Raw genomic sequence first — 21,959 nt, 5'->3', positions numbered from 1 at the left:
GCTGCCGGGCTCAGCAGGTCCTGCACTGCATTGGAAATTACCTCCTAAGGGGAGAAGGACTCTTCTGGGGTTCTTTGTTTTGGTTTGGTTTTTAACTGTTTGGTTTCCCAGGCCCAAAGCTACAAGACCCTCACCAAAAGGTGCGCTTGACAGTGATATTAGCCATTCTCCTGGCACCATGATTGTTTCTGTTGGTATCCAGATGAGGCTTGCCGTCTCCTTCCCTGTCAGCTCTGTGGCCCTGCCATGCCCTGCGTCATGATCACAACCTCACATTGCTTACTGTGCCTGGCAAAGTCACCCGCCCCTCATCACTCACCCTTCTTATTCTCCAGGTCTCTGCTGATCCTGTCTCACTGCTTAGTAAGGATGTAGGAGCTGAAGCAGGGGCAATGGCTCAGTGCTTGAGAGCACTGGCTACTGTTGCAGGGGACCCAGGTTGGTTCTCAGCATCCACATACCAGCTTACAACTGTCTGTAACTCCAGCTCCAAGGTATATGATACCCTTTACTGACGTCCTTGGATACCAGGCACACATGTTATATATCTGATCAGACAAACACGCGTGCACATAAAATAAAATAGAATAAAGAACCTAGAAACCATGAGTGGGGATCAAGTGCACAAACTCGGGTGAATTCCCAGATGCATGGTGTGGCTGTTCCCTGCGAGGGGAAAGCGCCGGCCATGCAGATTGTGTCAACAATTTCCAGCATCTTTGCATTCACCATGAGGTTTACAAAAACATCTCTTCATTAATATAAGCTGTTTTCAAATGATTTCAACTTAAGTATCATAAACATAAGACTGAAACAAAAATAAACAAGTAAGGAAACTGCCCATGTATTCCTTCCTCCCGTTTAAATGTTTTTTCCATTTTTGTGTATGCTTGTATTTGAAGTTCCTAGGTTGATGTTTGCAATTACCCTGGGTTGTTCTTCTACTTCTTCAATGAGGCAGGGCCTCTCAGTCAAACCCAGATGTCACTGATACAACTAGTCTCACTAGCCAGCCTAGTCTGGGACACTCTCTTTACAGGTGTTCTGGAAATCCAAACTCCAGTCCACAAGCAAGCACTTTAACACTGGACCGTCTCTCCAATCCTCATTTACATTTTTGGGGTATCATATTTGCAGCTTTCTGTGTTGACTATCTCAGCCTACTAAAATAGTTATTATTTCAGGGTTTTTTGTTCTGGATTAAAATTATTCTGAAGATATGAATGGTTTGTACTCATTGTTTACAATGTTAGCATTTCTGTCCCTGTGCAGAGCTCAGGAGATCTGGGCGACATAGATTCTTTCTGCTCTGGCTTGTCTGGGATCATCTACATCCCCTTCACCTTCTCATCCCTTCTTTACTCTTCTCTTCTTTTTCTTTTGGTATTTTGAGACAAGAGTTTCTCTATATAGCTCTGCCTGTCCTAGAACTTGCTCTGCAGACTAGGCTGTCCTCAAACTCACAGAGATCCGCCTGCCTCTGCCTCCTCAATGGTTAAAGTTGTGCGCCACAACCACCTGGCAAAAGAAAGATCTGTTGTCCTGAGAAGTTCGGTCTTTTTGTTTGTTTGTTTGTTTGTTTTCTTTTCTTTTCTTTTTTTTTTTTTGAGATTTCACCTTCATTTCCTTTTTTTAAATTAATTTATTTTTGTTTTATGTGTTATTTGTGTTTTGCCTACATACATGTCTGTGTGAGGGTGCCAGATGCCCTGGAATGGAGTTACAGACAGTTGTGAACAGCCATGTGGGTGATGGGAATCAAACCCAGGTCCTCTGGAAGAGCATCCAGTGCTCTTAGCCACTGAGCCACCTCTCCAGCCCCGCCCCTTCATTTCTAAATGATAGCTTTGCTGTATAGAGAATTCTTTATTGGAAGTTTCTGGAAGTTTAGTTTCTCCTTCTAATTGAAGACCTGCACTGCTCTGTCCTGGCAGTAAAGTTTCTGTAGCAAATTCTGCTCGAGACTGAGAGGCCTTGAGAATCTCACTTTTACCTCTTTGCAATGTGCTTCCAGCAAGTCTTGATTCCAGCCATCTGTTTTGCCATGACTGTTGGCTTTCCTAGACCTGTGCTTTGGTGGCCATCTCTTTGGGAAGTCCTCTATCCTGATGGCATTCTCGGGTCCTTTTTGTCGCCAACCTTCCCCCACCCCCATTGGCGTAGCTATTTGCTTTTTAAGGCTATTCCAAAGCTCCTGTGAGCTACCTTCATCACACCTCACTTTTCTCTGCAGATAACTGTTTGCAAATAGTCTGTCCTTGAACTCAGTAATTCCTTCCTGTATTTGACCATTCCTGATGTTGATACCTTCTACCGATTTTTTTTTTTCACTTTGTTTGTGGGATTTTGTTTTGTTTTGTTGCTCAAAGAGTTCTGTGTTTTTGTTTCCTCTTCTTAGGTGCCCATATTAGAGTGCAGAGTGGTTTATCTGTGCTTCCTCTGAGCTCCTTGGCTTTCCTTAGAACAGTTGTTCTGAGTCTTCCCGTGATTCCTCCTATGAGTCCTCCTGTGACTCCTTCCCCTGAGTTTTCTTGTAGTTTCTTCAATACTGATTACAGTGTGGTCAGTTTCTGGCACCTTGTTATGATGTAGTGAGTTCGGGGGGGCGGGGTGACGTTGAGGTTTTTTGTTGTCATTTGTTTTTAAAGATTTATTTATTATGCATACAGTTTTCTGTCTGCATGTCTGTCTACAAACTAGAAGAGGGCACCAGATCTTATGACAGATGGTTGTGAGCCTCCATGTAGTTGCTGGGAATTGAACTCAGGAGCTCTGGAAAAATAGTCAGTGCTCTTAACCTCTGAGACATTTCTCCAGCCCCTTGTTTTTTTTTTTTTTTTTAAGATTTCTATTTAATGTGTATATGTACATGTATATATGTGCACAGCATGTGTGTGCAGTGTCCACAGAGTTCAGAAAAGGACATCATATCCCTTGGAACTGGAGTTAAGGGTGGTCACTAGGCACCATATGCTGTTAAGAATTGAACTCAGCTCCTCTGCAGAGCCACAGTGCTCTTAATGGCTGAGGCAGTATTCCCACCCCAAGGTCTTAGTTTATTGAAGGCTCTTGATGCTGTTGGTGTGAAACTTCACCTGGGCACTGAAGGAGTCATGATTCATCTTTTCAAACTGACTTTGCTGGTGCCTCTTTCTAGAATGAGAATTGTGATCCACAAGACCAGGCTTACCTCAAGTGGGCTGATGTAGCACTACTCCTTGAACACTAGAGGGCGATCCAAGCCCAAATTTGTCACAAATTCATAGTTGGTAGGTTGCTTAGGGATGAATCAGGAGTCTCTAGGCCCAGGTGTCTTGTCCTCATAGTCACTGGCACTGGCATACCTACAGGATTCTGTCCACTATGGCAGAGTTATTGTAGATAGATGTACTCTACCTACTGTGCTACACTTGTACCACCAGTAGTGCCAAGTTATGTGATACCATAAGGCCCCAAACCTGCACGTCTCTGGGGCACACAAGAACACAACTGCTCTAGACTAAGGGTGATGTGGGCTCCTGGCCCATGGTCAGTGCAACTGGCATGGGTGATCCTGACTGTTACAGAGGTCTCTTACACACTGAGATATCCTGTACCAGGGAAATTTCTGTCCTTAGACCTGAAGGTGGGCAGGGGATGGGGGGAGTTAGTGACTTCCCTGCATTATATGTGTCCCATTGACACTTCCAAGTCGTGTCTCTGCTTTTCTTGTTGTTCCTCCATGAATGGAGTCTTGTACCATGCTGTAATGGGCGAAGGCTATCCTTTGGCCATCTAGACATATGCTGAGTGGCTGGAACCAAGTTGGATTGTGCATGCATTTGACAGCCTTGAGAGCCTGCAGAGACTTGGGGTTTCACTGTACCCCCTGTGACTCTTCATTTGGCCTTACCTGTTTGAGTTTTGCTCACTGTCTTTAACCTGTAGATTTAAGGTTTTTCTTTTTCTTTTTATATTAGTATTAGGGGTTTTAGCCAGCTTGTTTGTGTCAGCTAGCGGTTCTAATGTCTTTCTCCTATGACTCCACTGACATGAATGTTAGGTTGCTTTATACCTCTACCTCCCAAGTCCTTGGAGCTCTGCTTTCTTCTTTCCTGTCGGTTTCTCTGTCTCTCTGGCACACACTGACTCGTTTCAGTGTCTTTCTGTTCACCAGTCCTTTCCTCTGGCCCGCTGTGCATCTTGCTGGTGTGGAGAACGCTCTCTCCACAGGAGAGGATTCTCTGTAGCTTCTGTTTTGCTCAGCTTTCTGTTTTAGTCCCTTGTTTTAGGTGTGTTGGTGTCATTCCAAATGCCAGGCACGTTCAGCCTGGACTCCCAAGGGTGTCAGAGTTTCTTCATTGCTGCTGGGTGATAGTGACAGTCTTGATTTCCCTTGGGTTTCCTCATCCAAGTGGAGAATGGGGGGAGCCTCATTGCTACCCTGTTGATAAGAAGTTTGTGTACCTAGGAGGGATGCAGCGTTCCATTACAACAGCCTTTCAGAGGCCGACAGCTTAGGTCTTCACTCGGCCTCAGCTGGTGTGAGTGAGCTTAGACCGTTCCTTGTGCTCGTGTCTGTAGTTACGTGCTTCCAGCTGACTGCCAGTGATGCATCAGTCGGGTAAACAGAGATGCCACTGACGGTGAGGTCACCAGCGTTCTGCAAAGTTCTTAGAAAGAGGAGCATGTGAGTGAGCTCGGATGCCAGCCACAGCATGCATCCTGGTTCAGAGAGGTCATGATGTGGCCAGCTGTTTTAAGTAGCCACGTGGAAAGGACTTGCAGGCTGAAGAGCAAACAGTGGGTGTAAGTGCTCAAACACACTCTATGTGCTGTGTTTCAGGTAACGATTGGAGGCTGGTCGACAGCAGGTCGATGTACAAAAGCAGGCATTCTTCTTCTGAGAACGTTGACAAGGCCCTTTAACCCCAATTTGGTGCCTCTCCCCCTTGCAGGGACAGTGCGGCCTGCTTTGCTATCCAGAAAGGATTACAGGCGTCACGCAGTGACATTAAGTTGTTTAAGCATAATGATGTAGCTGACCTGGAGCGACTGCTAAAAGAACAAGAGATTGAAGATCAAAAGGTACGATCCTGTTGAAGAGCATTGTGCAGCTCTTTGTGCTTCCTAAGCAGCTAAATTATAGATGAAATGGTAATTTGTCACCGAAAACTGGCCTGCAGATCACATTTGGATACTAAGTAAGGGGGTTCCTGCTTATTAATGTATTTCAGATTGGAGAGCCTTGTCGTATTTGGGGGAGGTGTTTGAGGTAACTTTCTTTGGGAACCGAGGGGAGAGAAGCAGCTTGCCCTTGAGGAGACACAGTACTCTGAGTTCTGTGTAGGAGCTCTGGAACATACCAAGGCTGTAAGGAGGTGCATAGATTAAATTCAGAATATTCTTATTCTATCAAATCTTAAGCCCTCCTGAAGCTCCAGACAGCTGCTGCCTGTGGGGAACAGCCTCCCTGAAGAGGGGGCGCCTGGAAGCCTTGACTACGCCTAGTGGTAGTGATTAGGCAGTGTCTCCCTGACATGGTTGGAGAGCTGCACAGAGGACACGTGTTTAAAGCATCATGGGAGGATCCTGACTTACCTTCCGGGCAGTGTGGGTAGGAAAGGCCGAGATGGTGGTGCTGTGTGGCTCTGCAGCAGGACCTTGTGATGTGTGGCCTGTCCTGGGAGCCCGGTTGTCACATCTCAAGCCCCCCTTTCAAGTGGACTTTGCCCCAACAGCTCATTCATAACTAGAGTAACTGATGAAAATGCTTACTGCCTTCTTTGATTTTTGTATTTAGATTTTTCTAAACATTTGGATTATTCACTCAGGATTCTGTCGTCTTTGTTTAGGAGTCAGCCTGCGTGATACTTGGCGAATATGCACATTATCATGTTGAATATGATGAACTCACCTTTGAGTGCTCAGAATAGTATCAGCCATGTTCCATATTTACACGATTAAGAAAAAGCTAAAGAAATTCTGAAATTGAGACTGTTTCACAGATTTAATTCTTTCAGCAAACGAGAAAGATGACCTTAATCTGATTAAACACTCGATCCCAACCACCAGAATAAACAGTGGTTCTGAGAGTGTGACTGCGGAGTCAGTGTGCTGGATCTAGGCGCTGTAATACTCACATTTCATGTGTGTTTTCCCTAAGATAATCTGTGGAGCTCCTGTGGGTAACAATCAGAAAGCTAATTATGTATCTTAGAAATTTAATTTCACTAATTAATTTACACCTCATTTTTCTGCCAGGAGTATGCTATTAAATAACTTCACATTTAATATTAGAAAGTTCTTCTTACTTGAGATGCTGTCTTTAGAATATAAGTAGAACTTATATCAAAGATTGGCACGTACTAACAATGTGATGTAAAAAGCAAAATGAAGGCAGCAGCTTGCTTCCAGCACTGAGCATGGTGAGGAGGCAGTATGCTCCCAGAGGGGATGTCTCCAGCAAAGCCGTGTTGTCACAAGCTGGAGAGATGCCTCCGTGGTTAAGAGTACTTACTGCTGTTCCAGAAGATCCAGGCTCATTTTCCAGCATTGTGACTCCAGTTCTAGGTGTCTCATGCCACCTTCTTCTGATCTGTGGGCATTGCACACATGTGCACATGCATATATGCAGGCAAAACATTCATATGCATAAAATAAACATAAATCTTTTAAAGGAACAAAGTAAAACTGTTTTAAGTAAAACTGAGAAATGATCATAATGTAATATTTTTTAAAATACGATTTTAAAATTACTACAGTAAAATCCTGATTTTGAAAAAGTGATGCGCACATGAATATTCAAAAGAAAGACGAGCTATCATTGCATAGCACGACTAACCTTTAGTAGCTTCCATATATACTTTTGCTCATCCTAAGTCTCTTCCATTGAATATTTGGAAATCCTAAGCAGGTACTTGAATTGGTAGAACACTTAACTAGTGTGTGTATAAAGAAGCTCTGCCCAAACTAAGGGAACAGGATATCTTTTCAGAGGGAGAAGTCAGAACACTGTGTGTTGGCATGCAGGTGTCCTCTTTCCACCAGTGATTCTGACAGGTCCATGCTGCCTTCTAGAAATGCTGTGAACCGCAGCATTCAGTGGCGAGTCGCGCGAGACCGGCAACCTCTGTGATGTATGTCTGCAGAGCAGAAGTGCTTCTGTGCAGACAGCGGCCGCTGGTCCTGAAAGGCCCCATAGCATTGTTGTGATTAGTGATTGGAGCACAAGTAAGAAATCTTTGAGTAGGAATGTGGGGATGACTTCTAACTCTGATTTTCCAGCCTGTCACACCTGCAGCACCTTCAGGTTCTTAGGTGTGATAGACTCATGGCCTTCTGTACACGACGCGGAAGAGGACACATACTGTCTGAATTAGGCTGCTCTAGTCTACCACCTTGTATTTGATCAGACAAGGTCACATTTGGATTTTACCTGACTCACTGAGCAGGCAAAGCAAACGAGGAGTTGGTTATATTTTGATGGGGAGGAAGGCTAGAGATTACCAGCACACAGAGGAAAATACAGTAGTATAACACGCGCGCGCGCGCACACACACACACACACACACACACACACACTATGCCCCTCCCATACTGTTATCATCAACCTCCCAGGACACTTGCACCACCCATGCCTCTCCATGCTCCTCAGGCCACACCTGTGGTGGTGGTAACAATGGTTTTCATTCATTTGTAATTTTTTCCCCTTTTACACTGAACTATGTAAATCCTAGCTGTGTAATTTTTAATGTTTTCACTCTGGAGTCTGTGCTTCATCATTAATTTCCCTGGGCTTTCTCCCAACCGTCCCCAACTGGGACATTGTTTAATATTGTTCGGGCACCTCCAGTGGTGTGTGAGGTCATCAGCTAGAATCTGCCTGAGGAAGGAAAGCTGCTTTTTCTCACAGTGTTTCTGTCAAAATAATAGGATCTGAATTCATTATGGCCTTCTCCCCCTTTTAAATAAATCCTTTGTGAGGTACATGCTCTTTGGAGTAACAATTTGTATTTGGAGTTATGACAGTTAAGACATCTTGTTTCTTAAAGAATCCTCGGAAGGCCCGTGTGACGCGGCGTTTCATTGTCGTGGAAGGATTGTATATGAACACCGGAACCATCTGTCCTCTTCCGGAACTGGTGAGCAGCCCCGTCAGTCCTAATTTTAGTGTGCTGATTATCTGCCAGTTAGACCTTTCATCTATAATCATATTTAAAGCATGATACCTGGGACACAAGGTTGCGCAGCAAAGGAAGGTGCTTGCGTTTTGCCTGACCTGAGTTTGATCCCCAGAACCCACAGGGTAGAATGAGAGAATTGATCCATGAGAGCTGTGCTTTAATTCCACACACAAACTATGGCATGCACACTCATGCACAAATAAATAAGAAATTTTTATAAAAATTAATAAAAGTATGATGTGTTGTTGTCAGACTTTCCTTTTGGGTCGCCAGCCCCCAAATAATGACATGGGACTTGTTTTTTTTTTTTTTTTATTGAGAATAGGAAAAAAAGTTTCCGCCTCCACCCAGCCTCCCATTTCCCTCCCCCTCCTCCCACCCCTCTCTCCCCCCCCCCCCACTCCTCTCCCCCTCCCTCTCCAATCCAAAGAGCAGTCAGGGTTCCCTGCCCTGTGGAAAGTCCAAGGTCCTCCCCCCTCCGTCCATGTCTAGGAAGGTGAACATCCAAACTGGCTAGAACCACCAAGCCAGAACATGAAGTAGGATCAAAACCCCTTGCCATTGACCTTGGCTTCTCATCAGTCCTCATTGTTCGCCATGATCAGAGAGTCCGGTTTTATCCCATGCTTTTTCAGTCACAGCATGGGACTTGTTATTAATTATGAAAGCTTGGCCTTTAGCATAGGCTTGTCCCCAACTAGTTCTTATAACTTAAGTTAACCGTTTGCTTCTATTAGTCTACATTCTGCCAAGTGGCTTTTTACCTCTCCTCCATTTTGTATGTCCAGCTTACTTCGTGTCTCGCTGGCATTTGCTGCACTCCTAGATTCATCCTGAATTCCTCTGTCTGCCCGAAAGTCCCACCTCCTCTCTCCTGCCTAGCTGTTGGCCATTCACCTCTATTAAACCAATCAGGTGCCTTAGGAGGTTAGGCAAAACACAGACACAGCTTCACGAAGTATAAACAAATCTCCTACAACAGCAGTGGTGCACACCTTTAATCCCAGCAGTCAGGAGGCAGAGGCAGGCGGAACTCTAAGTTTGAGGCCAGCCTGGTGTGCAGAGTAACTTCCAGGACAGCCAGAGCTACAAAGAGAAACCCTGTCTGGAACAACCAAATTATTATTATTATTTTCATTATTATTATTAATTTTATACATGTCTACAATGTGTCTTGATCATATCCACCTCTGACTTGTTTTTTTTTTTAAAAAAAAAAGATTCTCAGAACAAAATACAGATATGTACACATCTAAAACACTAGAAGCTAAAAGATTTTCTTCTATGCCCAATGACAGAGAAGAACAAGCCATCCATGCCTCTGCCCGCCTGCAATACCTGTGTCCTAGCACTGAGCAGACTCAGACGGGAGGATCAAGTCTTTAGGCCACCCTGTTCAGCATGAAAGTTTTAGGCTAGCCTGTGTTACTGAGTGAGATCCCTCTCTTATAAAGTAAATTAATAAATAAAAGTAAGAGGAAAACAGAAGAATGAACCATAATAATAAATATAATAGAACTTTTTACATTCAAACATTTCTGCAAATCCAAAGTAAAATAACTACTGAAAAAAACCACTATACTTCCCAGGAATTTTTATATGTAGTTGGACAAGTGTTTAACTGAGAAGTTGTACATCTGCACACATAAATGTCTTAACTTTTCCCTTCTGAAAACTAGGTCCTGTGCTGTCTGTTTCTAATCTGGGTCATTTCAGAGATTGAAAGGACAGTTGGTTCTCATTATTCAGTCAGTGTACTTACATTCTGTAAAGGTAGCACACACAACGACAAAGGGACATAATGGTGAGCCATTGCTACTGGGCTCCTGTGAGCTGTGGTCAGAACACAGCTGGTTTGTGTGTGGTTCTAGTACAGGCTGTTGATTGATTCACACTGGACTCTGCCCACAGCTCTCTAACTCACGCTGAAGGAAATTTCTCCAATGTCCGTCCATTTTCTGAGTGCATTTCTCATCCTTTCTGCATCTGAGAATACTTGAGAGCTCATTAGCAGGGACAGTGTGAGCAGCAGAATCTCTCGTGATGGCACAGTGTTGTGAAATGCATGCTTCTTCAGAGGACAGTGGCCTCTGTCCTCAGCTGCGAGCACCCACTGGCAGGCAGCTCACTCATTTCTTGACCACCGCACGCATGAGCCTTCTGAAGGATGGATGAGTGGTTATTGATTTTAGAGTCATAGATTTTAACAAGTAGGTAAATTTGCAAATGCAGAATTCATAGATATTGAGAGTCAACTGTCAGTACTTTTACAAGTTTAATTTTTTTCTACAAAAGACCTTCTGTATGTTGTTAATGGTGGTGGTATTAAGTCCAGTTTTATTTATCATCTAGGTTAAGTTAAAATACAAATATAAAGCAAGAATCTTTCTGGAGGAAAGCCTTTCATTTGGAGTCCTTGGGGAGCACGGGCGCGGAGTCACGGAGCACTATGGGATCAGCGTGAGTTCTCACTGTGGAGTGGGGGAAGCTCTCCCCTGTAGGAAGCCTGTCAGAGGCATGAGAAACAACCTTTAATGAATCCGAGGCTCCTGGGGCTTTGATGTCTCGGTGGATCTAGGCAGCCTAGTCAAGGACCATATCCTCCCTCTGAGATTTTTGTTTACCTGGGACAGGGATAAGTGTTGAACTTGACTCTTCATGTTTTGTGTTGTATTATTAAGGTCACTAAGAATTTCCTTAGGAGCTGGACATGGCAGCACATGCCTGTAATCGCAGCAGTTGGGAAACTGAGGCCTTCATGAACTATATAAAAAGATGCCCCACACAGAAAGCAACAACAAAAAGGGTTCCTGTAGTCCTTTAGAAGACGGTTTAGTATTTAAATTTCTCCATATAATCTGTGGAAGTACATATGTACAGTTGCACCATATATATATCGTTTGTGTAGGTGACAGTATGTGTGTACATATTAAATATATAATTGTGACACACACAATATATGCTATCAAAAATACTGCCAAAAAATGGCTTCAGCAAAGCAACTAAAGCTTAAACAGTTGGGATAGCATTGGCCCCTTTCCTTTCACTGAAGAGAAATGGAGCCACAGAGACCAAGTACCCTGGCCTGTGCTCCTGGTGCCTCAGGCTGGTGATAGGCACCTTGCTGGCCACTATAGGGTACAGTTACAGGGTGCCTTTTCTCCAAATGTGGGTGGTGAGTTTTGCTACATGTATGACCGAGTTGATGGTAAAATGCAAAGTCCCTTTAGTTATCTGCACCCCAGCACTGCACTGCCCCAGAGTAAAGCGACATGAAGTTAGCTGACAGCTGACATCAGCAGATGGATGTGGGTAGGGGCGGAGTGAATGTAAGGATTGCATGGAATTTACTGAAGGAAACCTCCATCCCTAGAGGGCTTGATGGGGAATTGCTCTCTGTTTTTCCTGGCAGATTGACGACATTGACCTGATCAGCGCTAACATGGAAAATGCTCTCGCATCTGTCGGGGGCTTCTGCTGTGGCAGGTCTTTCGTGGTTGACCATCAGGTGATGCTTCGATGTCAGGGTTTTTGTCTTGCCCAGTTCCTGCAGTCATTAAGTCCCAAAGAAATCACACAGAGTTCTACATTAACTATAAACTGATTGGCCCATTAGCTCAGGCTTCTTATTAACTCTTATAATTTATATAGCCCATTATTAGCCCACTATTCTTATCTGTGTTAGCCATGTGGCTCAGTACCTTATTCAGTGGGGCAGTTACATCTTCTTCTGTGGTCGGGTCAGGACTGTGTCCTCTTCCCAGAATTCTCCTGTTCTCATTGACCCACCTCTACTTCCTGTCTGATTGCCCCACCTATACTTCCTGCCTGGCTACTGACCAATCAGCATCTATTTAAAATATAATTGACAGAATACAAACCATGGTCCCACACCACTTCTAGAGATGAAGCATAGTCACACACAATTGTCCCCACTGTCACTGCAGAATGATGTTTCCAGTACAAGCTTTATATACACTTTAACTCATAATTTACCACACTGTTTTTACTTAAAAGCCTGTTTTTTTAAAGCATAGCTCAAAGTGTTTACAGATACATAAGGACCCTATCTCTAAGACAGCATCTTGGGTTTGTTACACTGTCCCTCAGCTGCCTTCCTGGTGCACTCAGTGTGCTTGCTGTTCAGATGCCTGTGGCTATGTAGTAGCTTCCAAATGTCTCTCCAGAGAGAGATTACCTATTTATTTTGTTTCTCCTTAGCGGCTCTCTGGCCAAGGATACTGCTTTTCAGCGTCATTGCCTCCCCTACTAGCTTCTGCCGCCATCGAGGCCCTCAACATCATGGAGGAGAATCCAGGTACAACCTTGTAATGTCTGGTTCTGTTAATTGTGGTGCCAACTTGCTTTCTGGAAGAATTAGCACTAGGGAATTGTTTATCAGACAAAACTCTAAATTACTTTTAAAATCATGTCCCCTAATACAAAAACTAATATCCAAACTTGTTGAGCACAGGTGCTTCAAATTCAACCAATAGTCTTTGAAAATGTTCCAAAGTCTGAAACATCAAGATCCGAACCATGCCTCACCCCAGAATTTAAGTGGGTGTTCTTACCAGTGCCTGACATTGTGGGAAGGTGGCGGCAGAGAAGCCACCCCTGCCTCAGGACTGTGCATGGAGCTTTAGCTCTGAGTGTGGTGCTGGAGCCAGAGTGGCTGGCTGCTGCTCCAGGTGGCAGTGCCAGAAAAGTGAGGACCAGGGTCATTGCCAGTCCTGGGTGCTTCCCCAAGTGTGGTGGCTGTCGTTGTTTGGTGTATAGTGTTTGGAGAAGCTGGCTGAAGTGCTCTGAGGCTTAGTGGATGTCGTTTTCTTTCTTGTTTTCCCCTTCAGCCTTTGAATCATTGATTAATTCAATGCTAGCCTGTTTTGTTACCAACAACTCAGTGGGCAAAATAAAAGTCAACTAAGGTTTTTGTGAATGGCCTTTGACTGTAATGGTGCAGCCTTTAAGATGAAAAGTGGGTCACCAAGATGTCTCAGCAGGCAAAGGTGCGTGCTCAGTGACCCTGGCAGCCTGAGTTAGGCCCCCCAGAACCCAGATAAAGATGGTAGGAGAGAACTAACTCTATGAAATTGTCCTCTGACCTCCACACATGCCCAATGATGCATGGCCACCCAAGCCCCCCACGCACACCAATAATGAGTCATTTCAAGAAGTAGGAAAGAAGAGGCCTTTCCTAGCCATCAGTTCTGAATCTCCAGCAGAGATGTCTGCTCCCAGGGTCAGATATGACTCATGCACTTACGCGCACACCAGGAGGGTGTCAGGCCCCAACTCCCAGTCACATGGCTTTCACTTTGAGCTTTTCCTGAGTAGAGGAAAACATCCCCCAAATTACTTTACGTTTTGAGTTGAGACTGAGTAAATGGCACCCTGAGAACTTAGCGGGACTGTGCAGATCCTGATAAGGACAAGAGCCTGAGTTGGGTTCAGAAGCCATCGTCCCTGGTCTGGCCAGTTGGCAGCACCAGTGAGGAGGAGCCATTGATGATGTCAGAAGCCCAGACCCTCAAGGTGTGGTTGCCGAATGTCTGCTCACGTCGGGAGCATTCACAGTGTTTCAGACTACGGATGGGGCGTGTAGAGGAAGTTACCAGCTGGTCCCACCAAACGTCCTAAGTAGCCATCACCCTTTTTCTATGCAGGCATTTTTGCAGTTTTAAAGAAGAAATGCCAACACATCCATGAATCTCTACAAGGGTGAGCATTAACACGCGTCCTCCCCCCACTCAGCAGCACTGCAGTTCTGAGTTTTATGGGCTCTGGAAGTTTCATCCACACTACAGCCAGAGAAGCAAAATCTCAGTCCAGGCCGCTTTCATATAACTGGACCAGCCATTTGCTGCTGCCGTCAAGACAAGGCCTTGTTCTAGAATTCCATGGCGTGTAGTGGGCACTGCTCTCAGGGGTGACCCAGGAGCACGTGGTTTGTCTCCCCAGAGCGAGGGCGGCACTGTGCTGTGTACTGGACAGTCCCGAGTCCTACTGTCCATGCTACCCTTAGTAAGTTAAAGTTAGTCATGAGTGGTCTTTTTTTAGAAAAAAAAAATGAAATCTTCAGGCTGATTTTGGTTCCACAGGAAATGATCTCTCATTGTTTTAGATCTTTTCTGGGGATTCATTTCATCCTGAGAGGAAACCTGGGCCTAAAAACAAGGCGCTGAGCAAAAGCAGCCAAACTGAAACAGGGAGCCCAGTTTCACACAGGCCTGCATCCCAGCTGTGCCCAGGAGCTGGATAGCATGGGTGAAAGGGAACCTGACTGAGGACCACTCAGAGCTGCCGTGCAGCTCATTCCAAAAGACAAGATTTACCAGAAGGGAATCTGTCCTCTTCCCCGACAGCAGGTTTCTGTGTGTTACTCTAAGAAGAAAATCTTAAAGTGCATAAGATGTAAAACAAATCACACAGATAAGACAATCATGCCCCCTAAACCTATTGTTGATAGCCAAATATAATATTCTCACTTCAAGTCTCTATGACATTCTGAAGCCTATATCAGGCAAGGCAGTGTGACAGTACACAGACCTGCAGGGAACCAACAGGACAAGTCATAGGAAATGGTGGTATACGTCCTGCTGGAAGTGGGTCCCAAGAGAGGTCCCTCCAGAAAGGCAATGTGGTCTGGAAGTCAGTTGGACAGCGTTCTTGGGAACAAGAGAGCAGGGTATATCTGGTGAAGAGATCGGGGGACCAACCCCAGGGCTGAGGGGCTGTGAGAAGAGGGACCTTGTAAGGCGAGCAGCAATGATGCCCAGACTCACAGGAGACTGAGAAGGCCACAACATCCATGGACAGGAGCTTTCAACCACAGGCCTTTCCTGGACTGGGAGGCACTGCCCAACACACAGCTTCTCAAGATGGAATCCTGCCATGCAGTGTAGCTCCTTTCCACATCCCCAGTTCTGCTGTTAGACCAGGGGCCTTGACAGGGCTGAGTATTTATCTGTTATATTTTCTGTATGGCACTGGGGACTGAACCCAGGGCCTCACCCATCTAGGCAAGCATGATGCCCTGAGCCCCGACCCCTGCTCTGACAGTTACACTGTGTGTGTGGGGGGATCTCTGTGAGCCTGCAGGGACCCGATATCATGTTTGTTTGTTTCTGCAGCATTTCTGGTTTAAAAGTGGTGGGGGAGCCCCTGTCCCCAGCACTTCACCTCCAGCTGGAAGAGAGCACTGGGTCTCGGGAGAAGGACGTGAAGCTGCTTCAGGAAATCATAGTTCAAGTAAGTGTGCCCTTGTGTAGTGAGCACCACTACTCACCTCGTTTCCAGGAACACCTCCTTGCCGCAAACGGTGGGGTGCGCCAGGAGGAGATGGTCACCAGGTCACCCTGCTGAGCTCACATGGTGTCTGAAGTGCTGGCTAACAGTCTTCTCTCCCCTGCGTCACTCACTCCTGAAGTTGTAAACCTGCTGCCTCCTGTGTATGTCTGTGCTCAGCTTCTCTCCTGAACAGCCCTGCAAAACACTCTTCCACTCAGCATCTGCACCTTCTGAGCTAAGGTGTCTCTCTTGTCATCCCCAGGCTGACCTGATATTCACTGTGTAGTTAGGCTGGACTTCCCACTCAGATCCTCCTGCCTCAGCTTCCTGAGTGCTGGGGTTGCGGTGTGAGCCACTGCTCCTGACCAAACTCTTTACTGAGTTTACCAGTGTTTAACTTTTTGTTTTTATAAATTACTGCTAAGTAGTTGGCTCTGTGTGCTCACTGCACAGTTGCTTGGCCCCTCCTCCCAGCAGTAGCAGCCTTCCTGGCGCCTTCCTGCCTTTTTTTCAGGCTCCTGCTCCAGTGTGCTACAGAACTCCAGTGTGCTACAGCTCTGGGGATGTTCACATCTGGGGTCATGCAGCCTCCCTGTGGAACCTGGCACGGGCCCTTTATGCCTTTGAGGAGGAATAAAGGTTTCATTGCACCCTGTTACTGCCCTGAGACAATACCACTGGCTGGTCACATGATATTCAGTGTGCAGCTGGTATGTCAAGACCTCTAGTGGTTGCTTAAGCTTCCTGGGCCATCCTTCATTCTACCAGGTTTTAATTGTGTGATCTGGAGTGAGTCTGTGCAGGGCTGCACATGGTAAACAACCTCTTGGCCTCCACTGTATTAAAAACAAAAAAGCAGAATCTAAAATTCATAATTAAGGACACATGTCAGAGCATGATGATCAGGCCGGCAGTACTTGCCTGACTGAAAAAGGACACATCACACACAGGCTCAGCTCTGCAGGCCTGAGGAAAGACAGACTTCCTTAAAGGGACAGAGCATCCCTCTAGCTTTTCACTACCTCAGTGCTTTACCCTAGTGCTTTCACATCTATATATAGATGTGAAAATAAACTTGTGCTTGGAGTTTTTTACACAAAGGTGAAAGAAGATGCACACACTTAGAAGAACTAAACAGACAAGCCAGGGCAGCTCGAGTGAACTCCACTGCATCCATGTGGCTGTTGAGTCTGCTGTTTTCAACAGGATTGCTCGCATTGGAGGACCACATCAGTGGACACAGAGCAGAGGCCCTGTAAAAGCTATATGCCTCTGTTGGGGCCCATGAAAGGAGCCCATTGTTTCCTGTCTCCCCTGGCCTGTGACCTGTGCACTGCCCATGGTTGGAGTGACCCTCATGGCAGCACATCTGCTTTTTATTAGCCCCACCCTGCTCTCTTCCCCAGCACAGGGAAGCTGCCTTTCAGAGACCTGGGCTCATGTGAACGCAGTGGACACGAGCAGACTGCCTGCACAAACCTTCTCAGAAGAAAACCTAAAGATGGGCCCTGAGAGAGGACTCAGTGTGTTAGTTACTTTTCTATAGTTGTGGTAAACCCCCACGACTACGACTGCTTATGAGGAAGTGTTTAATTTGCGCTTGCCATTTCAGAGAGTTAGAGTCCATAATGGTGGAGAAAAGGCACAGTGACAGCAACACCTGAGAACTCACATCTTAATCCACAAGTGGAGGCAGAGATTACACTGTGAATAGCAGGAATGACCACACCCAGTGACATGCCTCCTCCAGGAAGCCCACACCTCCTAATCCTTCCCAAATAGTTCCACCACCTGGGAGCCAATGGGTCTGTTCTCATCCAAACCACAACACTTGGGGCCGTATGGATCTGATTTCAGTCGCTCTGGTTTTAAGCCGGTCATAGCAGCACATACTTGTGGTCTCAGCATTGGAGAGCTGGGCCTACCTGGTAAGCATCAGGCCACTGAGAGACCCTGTCTCAAAAAGGTGGATGGTATGTGCAGAGGAACAGCCAGGCTGTCCTCTCATCTCCAGACGCACACACACGTGTGCATACACAGGAGTCAAATAATACTAAGGATGCAAGGCCTTGAACAGTTCCCAAGCTCATGTGTGGGCTGCAGGCTCTTACTTACATCACTGGCTATCTTGGGAAATCATCCTGTGAAATCCAGCCTGGAAGGAGAGCCTCATAGCTTCTTCACAGCCTCCACTCTAAGTCTTCCCAGCTCCTGCCCCTGCCCCCCCTCCATATTTAGAGAAGGAGTTGGGGTACAGTAACCTGCATTACCCTTTGCAGACCTGAGAACTTTTCGCCAGGTTTATGTTGAGTTGTTGGTCAGGACATTGTTTTCACAACAGCTCCGGTTTGTGATGTCTCTTAACCAGCCAGGCTAGACACACAGCCAGGCCAGATGTCCAGATGATGGCACACTTCCAATTTCTCTCCCTGGATCTGAAGTGAACGCATGGCTCTGATGCCATCTGCATGGTATTCCATCTTTCCTTGAAGCTTGTGGCCACCTTTCTTTGGGATGATGCTTTTACTGATGGGCAGTTGAGGGACTCAGCCTTCCCTTGTGCATCATGCCTTGCACTTAAGTGTGCACGTGCACCCACAGGGAACCCTGGGAAGTCTGCCTTTCAGGGGCCTAGGCTGTATTCACGGGTTCTGCAGCTCTCACTGTCTCATTCCAGAACTTGCCCAAAAGGAACTCTGTCTGTACATACTGCCGCCTCGCTCGAGAGTCTGGGCTTCCTGTGTACAGTGGAGGTCTTTTCAGTTAGACAGGTAATCAGTGGGTGCCTAAAGCACAGGACAGCTCAGAACAGTCGTTTTCAGTGCCAGACTCTTGGGACCTGGGAGCACTTTGCCAAGATGGAACCATGGACGGTCTCAATGTGGCTGCCCTCCTACAGTTGCTCACTGAGGCAGTCCTGCCAACACTGTCTGCACATGGGCCTTTGCTCCTGGCCTCCCCAGGTCCTCACTCTATGTTGTGTGAAATGTTGTCTCTAGCTTCTATGTCTATGTAACTGAAAAATGGGTCAAAGTGTGTAGAATCAGATTTGCAGTTCTAGGGAGCCAAGTCTTTTCTCCCAAGTGTTCAGACATCACACAGGGTCTGTAGCTACCGGACTCCATAGCCCAGCACATCACCATCACAGAAGGTCTGAGTCCAAAGGAAGGATTCACCTTGAGAGTCCAGTGGGGGCATATGTGCTTTGTCTCCTAGAACTCTGCGTGGAACTATGAACAGCCCGTACTTTGAAGGCAGCGTAGATCTCTGCACTGTGGTCTGAGTCTGGATTGTTAATACCCCTTTCTCCCTGCAGTGCATGAACAAGGGCATCGCGTTGACTCAGGCACGCTACTTGGACAAGGACGAGAAATGCCTTCCTCCTCCAAGGTTGGTTAACGTTAAAGCACAGATGTGTTGGGAAACATTACAGACTGTTGTGGGATAAGAATGTCCTTATGGTACAGCACATTCATGGGTTTGCTCTCAACTAGATGGGTTTCATTTTCCCTGAAGAGCATCTCAGGACCGAGTGTCCTCCTAGGTGACTGGCAGGGTCGTCTGGAGACCCAAGAGTGAACTAACAACAGACTCTCGGCGACTAATAACAGCTGGAGTCCAACCCTAGCTTGTGCTATGGAGACACTCTCGAGGGAGGGAGCAGCCTGGATGTGGTCACCTTCCTAGCTGTCCTGGTGGGAGTCTGGATGCATCATGCTGTGGACCCCAAAGCTACTTCAGGACTGCAAAGCAAGGGGGAGATGGGGATTTGCACATAGGCTGTTGAGACACAAGTCTGCCCTCAAAATGCCTACGCTGTTCAGAGGAAGTGCACACCCTGACACCAAAGTCCTAGGTCAGAGGTCACAGAGGAGACTGGCACGATGGAGACTTCCTAGAAGAGGTGACACCCTGACCTCGGAGAGTCAGTGCAGACAGTCCCTAGCTTCTGATGGTTTCCCCTCAGACTTGCTCTCCTATAAGCATTTGATTGCTCATGTTAGTAGGAGTCTCATATCATGACATATAAAGTCGAGTTGTATGTGACGTTTCCACGCTGTGGGTTAATGTCGAGCTCATAGGTCTTACACTGCTCTGGCTGAGTGTGTTAGCTGGATGAGATTTGTAGAGGGTTTGTTAGCTTGTGTCCTACCCTGGGCCAAGCAGTATCTGCTCAAGAGGACCCTGGTGGGCACCATGGTCTTCAGCAGATGAGACACTAATTGTCTTGGGTGTGCAGTGGTTGAAGACCTCCAGGTACAGCCTGGAGCACAGAGAATAAGATGCCATGGACCTGGGCACAGACTCCCTACTGGGTGGAGGGGTCTCACATGCAGAAGGCTTCATCAGGACTGAGCTCACTCAAGAACTGCTCAAAAAGAGTTAAAGTTCCAACTCTGTCCTGTCTGTGTCCACCGTCCCTGTGCTTCTTTGCTTCCTTGTAAGTGCACAGGGCTAAGACAGGAGACACACTTGTTCCGTGTCCTTGGTGGCCATGCCTGGTGCTTAAAGCCAGTGTTGGCAGAGGACAGGAGGAGCGTTGCCTCATCAGCTTCTGTTTCCTAAGGAACTTGAACATGTCTGCTTTTCTCTCTGATGTGGGCATTCCTGTTTCCAGCTGAATTAGTAAACAAGAGCAACCAGGCAGTCACTGATGTGAGAAATGCTGACTTCTTGCTTTGGGGCAGGACTGCTTAGAGTGGTAGGTTGTTCAGAGGACTTTCCCACTGAGACTGGGAAGCACAGTACAAACCCTCGGACTTGCAGATGAGGGGGACGGCCAGGAGGCATAGCTTCTGCCCATGGCCACAGAGATGGTGTTAGGCTGCAGATAACCTCTCACAGCTACTCGCTGCTGCTGCTGCACGGTAGGAAAGCAGCGGCAGGTGGAAGGACCACAGGTGGACTTCCAGAAGAACCGTAACAGTCTCCAGCACTGGCATGTGACCCCACCTCACTGTGTTTTGTCTTTCTCAGCATCAGAGTTGTGGTCACAGTGGAGCAGACAGAGGAAGAGCTGGAGAGGGCTGCGTCCACCATCAGGGAGGCTGCCCAGGCTGTGCTGCTGTAGGCTGCAGCCCCATGCTTCCTGCCACATCGCCTGCAGGCAGAACTGCTTGGAGACCTCCAGTGGATTGCTGCCCCGTGGTGCAGCTGTGGCTTTAGTACACAGCCTTAATCAATGGATGGATTTGTTTGTAATGCAGGAGCTGACTGTAGAGGAAGGCAGAAGACAACGTGTAACTGTACAGTGTGCCATTTGGTCTGTTTGGATGCTTTACTCTCTGTCATGTATATTTGTTTAAACTGGAGCTTCAGTTTTCCTCCTCCCGCCTGTGGTAATGATTTGATAAACACTCCTTCGTATTTCATAGAAAAGGACGTAGCATCTAAGAGGAACTCGGCGGGTATCACAGTTACTGTGGGAGAGGGAATCCGCTGAATCTTCCCAAGTCCCTCAGTGGTGACTGCTTGCGGAGAACACTTCCTGCGAGTTAGAAATTTCATATAATGTATTTAATTTGAGAACCTTCTATGCACTAGTTATTGATGTTATCGTTTCTGAGCTTCACTAACTGAAAATATTCATAGTGCTTCCTAAGCAATAATCTGAATTGAACATTTGTTTATTTTTGTGTAATTGACTTTATATTTTTAATATTTTCTCGTCAGTCTTGGGAAGAGGATTATTCTGGTCCCCAAATATGAATCATGCCCTGGGCATTTTTGAATATGTCAGATGTCTGTTTCATGGTGATTTTGTCCAGGAGCACAGAACCGTGGGCTTTTCCTAAGCTGAGGAAAATAAGAACTTCTTTCATCCTATAAAGTCCAGATGCCTCAGAAAAACAGGGATGCTCTGAAGGTGACTTCCGAGCTGCACACTGGCAGCTGTTCTCCTTGGCGAACATGCTGAGTGTGCCACGGAGCGTGTGCGTGGAAGGCCGGAGCGTGTGTGTGGAAGGCTGGAGCGTGTGCGTGGAAGGCCGTCATTCCTTCTCTTGTTGCACAGACAGAGGAATCAGGTCGTTTAAATGTCATTTTATGATGTGCATCCATGTTAACGGTGGATCGGCATCTGTTTAAGTGATCTGTGACATTTTGAATGTTTCTATTTCATACGTGCCTTGTGATTGCTGCTGCTGTGAGGGTACGGTCCTGTCGGGGATGGGTCTGCTCTGTTTGGTTTTTAGTGAAATAAACCTCCAAGAGCCTATTCCTGAAAATGAGTCTGTTTGTATAGCAACATGCTCAGTTCAACCTTTCTGCAAGTCTGAGGCACTATTCATTTTCCCTGTGTGGTTTCCTTCTGTTTTAGAAAATAATTTAGTTTCTTAGTCCCATTTCCCTGCTCAACCAAAAAGTGTATACTATTTTAAAGTTCTTAGGTTGCTACTAACTTAAACATTGGTTAAGGAGGACTCTTAAAATGCTAGAGCAAGGGTTGGACACTTAGTTCAGTGGGAGAGTACTAGCAAGCATAAGGCCCTGGGTTTGGTCCTC

General features: G+C 46.4%; 2 protein-coding genes across 4 annotated transcripts in view; one reads left to right on the top strand and one right to left on the bottom strand.

Moving 5' to 3' along the window:
- Sptlc1 (serine palmitoyltransferase long chain base subunit 1) overlaps window positions 1-21,672 on the top strand; it is a 39,757-nt gene extending 18,085 nt beyond the window's left edge. The window contains exons 7-15 of the mRNA XM_050143867.1: window positions 4,938-5,067; window positions 8,034-8,123; window positions 10,518-10,625; window positions 11,578-11,673; window positions 12,387-12,483; window positions 13,832-13,886; window positions 15,299-15,416; window positions 18,772-18,845; window positions 20,433-21,672. Coding sequence (XP_049999824.1) covers window positions 4,938-5,067; window positions 8,034-8,123; window positions 10,518-10,625; window positions 11,578-11,673; window positions 12,387-12,483; window positions 13,832-13,886; window positions 15,299-15,416; window positions 18,772-18,845; window positions 20,433-20,526 — 862 coding nt within the window. The 3' untranslated portion in view covers window positions 20,527-21,672. The remainder of the gene's footprint in view (window positions 1-4,937; window positions 5,068-8,033; window positions 8,124-10,517; window positions 10,626-11,577; window positions 11,674-12,386; window positions 12,484-13,831; window positions 13,887-15,298; window positions 15,417-18,771; window positions 18,846-20,432) is intronic.
- Sfxn1 (sideroflexin 1) overlaps window positions 1-21,959 on the bottom strand; it is a 1,040,418-nt gene that overhangs the window by 602,853 nt on the left and 415,606 nt on the right. The window lies entirely within an intron of this gene.

This window comes from Alexandromys fortis, unplaced genomic scaffold (genome assembly GCF_014885135.2).
Source record: "Alexandromys fortis isolate MF-2015 unplaced genomic scaffold, M_Fortis_MF-2015_v1.1 scaffold_1, whole genome shotgun sequence".
In the NCBI taxonomy this organism is placed as follows: domain Eukaryota; kingdom Metazoa; phylum Chordata; class Mammalia; order Rodentia; family Cricetidae; genus Alexandromys; species Alexandromys fortis.
This window is presented reverse-complemented; position numbering and strand designations above follow the sequence as displayed.